Source organism: Coregonus clupeaformis, unplaced genomic scaffold (genome assembly GCF_020615455.1).
Source record: "Coregonus clupeaformis isolate EN_2021a unplaced genomic scaffold, ASM2061545v1 scaf0855, whole genome shotgun sequence".
Taxonomy (NCBI): domain Eukaryota; kingdom Metazoa; phylum Chordata; class Actinopteri; order Salmoniformes; family Salmonidae; genus Coregonus; species Coregonus clupeaformis.
Genome location: NW_025534310.1, coordinates 75,892 through 84,515, shown reverse-complemented (window position 1 = coordinate 84,515; position 8,624 = coordinate 75,892). Strand labels below are relative to the sequence as shown.

The window sequence follows — 8,624 nt, the reverse complement described above, 5'->3', positions numbered from 1 at the left end:
TATGTGACATTCAGAATGAGACTGATAAGAGGTAATTATTTAATAAGTGACTGTTATCGATATAACATATATCTTCTAAGAGTTTAATTCGGGAGATGGTAACTCGTTAAACAACTTCTTCCGTGGTGCCCCAAATTCCTAATGAGTTAATTATTACATTATTAATTTAATCGAATGACAATTAAATGATAGTTAGGTGATTCAATAAATAACAGTCATACATTAAAGTAAATCACGTCACGACAATTGTTACATTATTAATTTAAATTGGGTAACAATTAAACATAGTTACTTGATTCGATAAATAACAGTCATTACATTAATGAAAATCACGTCACGACACTAACCTACATTTAATAACACTAGGCTCTAACAATTATAATTCTAAACTTCTTAGACGACCATAAAAATTATTTTTGGACAGCTGCAACAAGAACACAACTTCTCTTCAGGAAAAAGGTTCAGATTAGTTAGGATTTGTCAAATTCTGCCCCCCGGTAGTGAAGTGAGTCGGTATGAGGCCTTACTTGTACAGATGGTTGTAGAGAGAGGTTTGCTCTGTTTTCCATTGTTCAACACAGTTGAGACACTGATGGTGTACTGAGTACCAGGTAGCAGGCCAGAGAGAGTTCTGTAGCAGTCCTCAGTATTGGCTGCACGGGGCTCTGTTCCTCGACGGCAGTAGGATATGAGGAAGCTCTGTGGGACTTTCTCCATTCCTTCAGCCTTGGACCAACTGACAGTGAAGGAGGTCACTCCTGACTGTTTGATGTGTAAGTCCCTGGGTGCTGGGACCACTAAAAATACATATAATATGTTTTATGAAACGAAATATAGGATTGGCCTATTGTTAATGTCTTGTTTGGACATCACATGAAAAAACAACATCCCTAGAAGCAAATAACCAAAGACAAACTCAAGTTACTTTACCTGTGAATACAGATGCTGAGACCCATCTGCTTTGTCTGCCATCTTCTCCCTCAGTAGCCACACTGAACTGGTACTTTTTACCAGGCTGGAGTCCATCTATTTCAACATTACACCCATATTCCACCCTCAGGCTGCTCTCTTCTCCATCACATCCCCAGGTCACTCTGAACTTCTGTGGTCCGGTCAGTCCCTCAGGAGGACCCCAGGTCAGAGACACAGAGTCTGATGTCACTGACAGGAACTGGATCTCACCAGGAGGGGGCAGCACTTCTAAAGAAATAATGGAAGAGAAAATGACTTTACTTGCACTGAAACACACTTCAAAGAAAGCTACATTCTAATCATACAAGCATTATGGAATAAGAATGATTAATCTAAACAAATTAATCTTCCTCTTTTAGTGGTCTTAAAATTGTATGTATGTTGTTGAACACAATGTAAAGGTCTCAAAATACATTGTTTAGGTAATGTATTTCATGATTGTACACCTACCGTCAACGGAGGCCAGCCTTGGGCTTTGACATTGCTCTCTATCAAAAGTCTTGAAAACAGAGTAAGAACCCATTATTCTGATGAAAAAACAGTTGTTTCTTTGCAGAACATATAACATTATTATCAAATGCTGTTAGGCCTACTGCTGCTAGGTAGCTCTCTCTCTGCTCTCCCCCTCCCCTCTGTCTGTCCTTGATTGCAGGAGTGAAGTCTGGTGTGCGGGAGTCAGGGTTCCAGCTGCAGCTCATTCACCATAATCACCTCAGCCTTAAAGACCCGGTCAAACTTGCCACTCATCGTCAGATCATAGTCAAGACGACCATGTTAGTTTCGCTGTTGACTCAACCTGCTTGTTTTCGCCCTTTGTGTTTTTGGCCTGTTCTAGTTACTTTTATCCTGTGCCACAGATTATTGGAACCTGACTCCTGCCTCCGCTTCACTCCTGCCACCACCATCCTGCTTTCCACTACCGGACCTCCCTTTTGGACTCACCACGGACACTAGGACATTACGGTACCACACCTGCTCTGAACCTGGATCTGTTACCCTCCCTGTAAACCTGGACTTGCTCTTCCCCTATTATTGGAAACCTGGACAAATTGCACTTCGTAAAAAAACCTGTTAAACCTTCTCTGGCTCGGTGTAGTTGTCTGCATTTGGGTTCAAATCCAGTTAAATCATGACAAATGCAATATCTTCTTTAAAGAGCATCTTCAGGTGCAAAAAATAGAGTACCTACCTGTCTTCCTGCTTGTTTTATCTCTTCATAGACTACATCATGTCCTTTGTGTTCTGTTACTACACACAGACTGCAGATCAGCTTCTGGTCTGTCCTGCAGAACACCTCCAGAGCTCTGTGGTGCTCCTGACAGAGTCTCTCCTCCAGGTCTCCAGTCACCTCCACCAGGGTGTGTCTCTGTAGTTTAGGTACTGTGTAGTGCTTCCTAACGTGGGTCTCACAGTAGGAGAGAGTGCAGGTCTGACAGAACTTCACAGCTTTGACGTCACAGACATCACAGAACACCTCTCCTGGCCTGATGATGCTAAGTGGAAGACAATTACACACATTAAAACTTAAACATTAAACATTAAATACATTAACTTATTAGATTTACCAAGCAACTTTAAATTTCACAAGAAACATTTACTTTATATACATGTCAATCACGTACACTATATATACAAAAGTATGTGGACAGCCTTCAAATTAGTGGATATGTCTATTTCAGCCATTGTAACCATATAATTGCCTTGTTTTCACATTTTTCCGTCGACTCCCCTAGAGGATAAAACAAGGATCAAAACAAGATGGCCACTGCACTTGTGTCTGGTAGGAGTTTCCATGGAAATGTGAGTGACCACATATTATGGGATTGAAGGTCTTGTCTTCTGAAGTAAAGTGAGTTACAGTAAGTCGTTCAGGAAATTAAACTTGTTGGATTTGGAGATCATCAGGCAGCTGTTTTGTTCGTTATATATATATTTTTGAACCATTAGAGCTACACTATGTATTTAAAAGTATGTGGACACCCCTTCAAATGAGTGGATTCGGCTATTTCAGCCACACCAGTTGCTGACAGGTGTTTAAAATCGAGCACACAGCCATATCCATAGACAAACATTGGCAGTAGAATGGCCTTACTGAAGAGCTCAGTGACTTTCAACGTGGCACCATCATAGGATGCCACCTTTCCAACAAGTCAGTTTGTCAAATTTCTGCCCTACTAGAGCTTCCCCAGGCAACTGTAAGTGCTGTTATTGTGAAGTGGAAACGTCTAGGAGCAACAACAGCTCACCTGCAAAGTGGTAGGCCACACAAGCTCACAGAAAGGGAACGCAGAGTGCTGAAGCGCGTAAAAATCGTCTGTCCTCGGTTATAACACTCACTACCCAGTTCCAAACTGCCTCTGGAAGAAGCAGAGATGCTAGGAGAACGTTACATACCCTAATGCATAGTGCCAACTGTAAAGTTTGGTGGAGGATGAATAATGGTCTGGGGCTGTTTTTCATGGTTCAGGCACCTTAGTTCCAGTGAAGGGAAATCTTAACGCTACAGCATACAATGACATTCTAGACGATTCTGTGCTTCCATCTTTGTGGCAACAGTTTGGGGAAGGCCCTTACCTGTTTCAGCATGACAATGCCCCCGGGTACAAAGCCAAGTCCATACATTAATGGTTTGTCGAGATCAGTGTGGAAGAACTTAACTGGCCTGTACAGAGCCCTGACCTCAACCCGATCGAACACCTTTGGGATGAACGCCGACTGCGAGCCAGGCCTAATCGCCCAACATCAGTGCCCGACCTCACTAATGCTCTTGAGGCTGAATGGAAGCAAGTCCCCGCAGCAATGTTCCAACATCTAGTGGAAAGCCTTCCCAGAAGAGTGGAGGCTGTTATAGCAGCAAAGCGGGGACCAACTCCATATTAATACCCATGATTTTGGAGTGAGATGTTCAACGAGGATGTGTCCACATACTTTTGGTTATGTAGTGTATGTCATACAACTCCATGTAATAATGCATGTGTTGTTGGTTTACCTTTCATCCTTGGTTTGGTCTCCATCATCACTTGGGTCTATGCTTGAATTCACTGACTGGTCACTCATAGACATATGACTATCTGTACGTAGCTGGAGATGCTTCAAATTGTTTCTGTGAACAAAGAAAGATGCTGAAAGTTTTCACAATTGATCTGGCAGGGCTGTTGTTGGATCATAACTACTATCTCCTACTGTTGTGTCCTTGCTCAAGGACACAACTTCTCCATGGTCACTGCACAGTGGCTCCTCTCAGAGTTGTGTGTGTGTGATGCAGTGGCGTGTATTTATGGATGCTTCCTCCAAAAATGTACCAAAAATAAAAATATATATCAAATAATGTATCTTTCGTCTCTCTGTGTTTCATTGTTTTTCTTCAATTCACAAGAGGCTGAATGTATCTCATTGGAGAAAGCATCTGAGCGAGCGAAACAGCGCCCCTCTGTCTCTGTATGTGTAGCCCATCTATCTGATGCTGTCTGGTCAAAAAGAGTATGACATTGTTACCGCCTGTAGCATTGAATGCAAGGGAAGCCAGCGAGCAATAGGCCTCCCTTGATAAAGAAAAATATACCATAACAGCCAATCAGCGTTGAGCTAAACTGAGTGAGCTCAACTGTGAATGGTCCTGGAACACCCCAAAAAAATGTGAAGGGAAGCCAGTTTGGATTTGGCTTTACACCAATCACATCACATCAAGCCAAACGTAATGTGACAGACAAAAACTTGAATGGTTGCATCTCGTTGTGTTGTTGTCCTCAGGTGGCTTGCTAGCTAATTAAAATTGTCCCTTTCCTAAATTAGCCATGGATGGGTTAGGGATTTGGACTTGTGGTTTTACTTAATTCTCCGTACTGGCCAATGATTATAACGGCGATTCTGATCCAACAATTACCTCATACATTGTTGTGCCCCTGGCCTGACAGGATGGAAGTTCAATATGTAGCTAGATGTAGTAGGCTAATGTTAACTAGCTTGCTCATCGTTGGCCATGACAGGAAGTTAGGCTAGCAAGCAAGCATTTTAGACAGGTAGCCTAGGACAACAAAAACTAAAAGTGTGGACTGTATGACAGAGTCATAGACCGTTTCTTCAACATGAAAGAGAGGAGGATGGCATTGGCGTTTCTCTACATGTAGTCAACATGTTTTTTCGACTTATGCACACAAACACTCACACAGAGAGAAATCAGTACCATGGACAGCCACATGATATTTAGCTTACGTTGATTGGACTAAATAGTTTTTGAATCTTTTAGTCACTGTATTAAAGTAAGCATAGGTGATTTGATTATGTTTACATTTTAAAGTTGAAATGATGCTGGAATAGTGGAGGCAGCTCCTGTTTTCTTTGTGACTTGCGGTAACTGTAACGTAAGACTGTAACGTAACAAAATGTGGAAAAAATCAAGGGGTTTGAATACTTTTCGAATGTACTGTATCACGATGGTAAGGCATATGAACTAACGGGTTATAGAGCAAACAACGCAATTACTACAACACATAGATTAAAAATGTAATATGGCATTTCTTTCTGGCTTGTCTTCCCCAGTGATTTTACCCACGCTCCGCTCGAGCAGTTCAAGAATTGCCTTCACGAAAGGCACCGCTACTGTTGTGGGGTGTTAGGAAACAAGCAGAAGACACATTTTATTGTTTGCTAGTTGAATAAAATGCACTGAATAAAATGCACTTTAATAAAATCAATGATCTTATGTGGAGTGGTGAACAAATATGGACTACTTAAAGCTACATTATGTAACTTTTTGGGAGATCCAACCAAAATTCACATAGAATTGTAAGTTATATACATTTTATTCCTGTTGAAGAGCAAGTCTAAGAAGTGGTAGATCTGTTCTATGTCTGCCATTTCTGTGCTTTGCGTTCTGAAGTTTCGTTGTTGTATATTTTACTTTTGGTTTTGTACACCAGCTTCAAACAGCTGAAAATACAATATCTTTGGTTATGGAAAATATATTTCACAGCGGTTTAGATGGTACAATGATTCTCTACACAACGACTGCTTGTTTTGTCACATAAACTGAAATTAGGTAAAATATTAAAATTTTAGCAACCAGGAAATGGCGGAGCGATTTCTGCATAGTGCGCATCTTTAATGTGGTGATGCCATTTGGGATCCCGTGCGTTGTTACTTTAAAAGACACTTGCTGATCAATTGACAGTTTTCTCAACCAATGAGAAGTTACAAAAGGTTTTCAGAGAAAAGAGGTGGATCTAGTGGAGAACGAAGAATGAGATGAAATGAGAGGACATGCATGTAAAAATCCATTTAACGTGAGTTGCATAGAGTCAAGAAGTGTATTTTGAGCTGAGAAAGTAACTGCCTTATAAATGTAAATTAAAGTGGGACTGACAGCGTTTTAGCAACATGAAATCTCATTAGAATCTCTTCACATACACCCCCAGGAAGAATATGACACTTTTTTTGTGTTCAGAGCACACACTGCACTATTGACAGTGGGACGCTCTGAGGAGTAGGGTTGATCCGAGTGTTCTGACCTCACAACGGCAGTCAAGCACCCACGCTAACTGGCTAAAGTTGGCTAGCTAGCTAGCTACTTCCAGACGTCATCATTGCTTTGCACAAAAAGGGCTTCACAGGCAAGGATATTGCTGCTAGTAAGATTGCACCTAAATCAACCATTTATCGGATCAACAAGAACTTCAAGGAGAGAGGTTCAATTGTTGTGAAGAAGACGTCAGGGCGCCCAAGAAAGTCCAGGAAGCGCCAGGACCGTCTCCTAAAGTTGATTCGGCTGCGGGATCGGGGCACCACCAGTGCAGAGCATGCTCAGGAATGGCAGCAGGCAGGTGTGGCGAAGACCTTTGGAGGATGGCCTGGTGTCAAGAAGGGCAGCAAAGAAGCCACTTCTCTCCAGGAAAAACATCAGGGACAGACTGATATTCTGCAAAAGGTACAGGGATTGGACTGCTGAGGACTGGGGTAAAGTCATTTTCTCTGTTGAATCCCCTTTCAGATTATTTGGGGCATCCGGAAAACACCTTGTCCGGAGAAGACAAGGTGAGCGCTACCATCAGTCCTGTGTCATGCCAACAGTAAAGCATCCTGAGACCATTCAGCCAAGGGAGTGGGCTCACTCACAATTTTGCCTAAGAACACAGCCATGAATAAAGAATGGTACCAACATATCCTCCGAGAGCAACTTCTCGCAACCATCCAAGAACAGTTTGGTGACGACCAATGCCTTTTCCAGCATGATGGAGCACCGTGCCATAAGGCAAAAGTGATAACTACGTGGCCGGGGGAACAAAACATCGACATTTTGGGTCCATGGCCAGGAAACACCCCAGACCTTAATCCCATTGAGAACTTGTGGTCGATCCTCAAGAGGCGGGTGGACAAACAAAAACCCACAAATTCTGACAAACTCCAAGCATTGATTATGCAAGAATGGGCTGCCATCAGTCAGGATGTGGCCCAGAAGTTAATTGACAGCATGCCAGGGTGGATTGCAGAGGTCTTGAAAAAGAAGGGTCAACACTGCAAATATCGACTCTTTGCATAAATTAATGTAATTGTCAATAAAAGCATTTGATACGTATGGAATGCTTGTAATTATACTTCAGTATACCATAGTAACATCTGACAAAAATATCTCATAACACTGAAGCAGCGAACTTTGTGACCAATACTTGTGTCATTCTCAGAACCTTTGACCACGACTCTACAAGGCCAGCTGTGATTTACAACCTGATGGCAATCAATATTTTTGGGACTACCAAGAAATGTATTTGTGAATTACAGTACCAGTCAAAAGTTTGGACACACCTACTCATTCAAGGGTTATTCTTTATTTTTACAAGTAAGTCTAAGAGCTTTCCACCTTGATTGTTTGTCCATTATTCTTTTCAAAATTCTTCGAGCTCTGTCAAATTGGTTGTTGCTAGACAACCATTTTCAGGTCTTGCCATAGATTTTGAAGTAGATTGAAATCAAAACTGTAACTCGGCCACTGAAAATCAGTGTCTTCTTGGTGAGCAACTCCAGCATAGGTTATTATCCTGCTGAAAGGGGAATTAATCTCCCAGTGTCTGGTGGAAAGCATACTGAACCAGGTTTTCCTCTAGGATTTTGCATGTGTTTAGCTCCATTCCGTTTATTTTTATCCTTTAAAACTTCCCAGTCCTTAACGATTAAAAGCATACCCATAACATGATGCAGCCACCACTATGCTTGAAAATATGGAGAGTGGTACTCAGTAATGTGTTGTATTGGATTTGCCCCAAACATAACACTTTGTATTCAGGACAAAAAGTGAATTGCTTTGCCACATTTATTGCAGTATTACTTTAGTGCCTTGTTGCAAACAGGATGCATATTTTGGAATATTTGTAATTGATTATGTACAGGCTTCCTTCTTTTCACTCTGTCAATTAGGTTAGTATTGTGGAGTAACTACAATGTTGATGCATCCTCAGTTTTCTCCTATCACAGACATTAAACTCTTTAACTGTTTTAAAGTCACCATTGGCCTCATGGTGAATTCCCTGAGCGGTTTCCTTCCTCTCTGGCAACTGAGTTAGGAAGGATGCCTGTATATTTGTAGTGACTGGGTGTATTGATCCACAATCCAAAGTTCATAGCTTCACCATGCTCAAACGGATATTCAATGTCTGTACCAA

The 8,624-nt window shown here is 41.6% G+C and overlaps 1 protein-coding gene across 1 annotated transcript in view; it reads right to left on the bottom strand.

Annotated features, from left to right (window-relative positions):
- Positions 1–916: 916 nt before the first annotated feature.
- Positions 917–8,624, bottom strand: part of LOC121560993 — a 28,726-nt gene continuing 21,018 nt past the window's right edge. The window contains exons 8-11 of the mRNA XM_045216924.1: positions 3,962–4,075; positions 2,162–2,465; positions 1,423–1,471; positions 917–1,200 (exon numbers count right to left, since the gene is read on the bottom strand). Coding sequence (XP_045072859.1) covers positions 917–1,200; positions 1,423–1,471; positions 2,162–2,465; positions 3,962–4,075 — 751 coding nt within the window. The remainder of the gene's footprint in view (positions 1,201–1,422; positions 1,472–2,161; positions 2,466–3,961; positions 4,076–8,624) is intronic.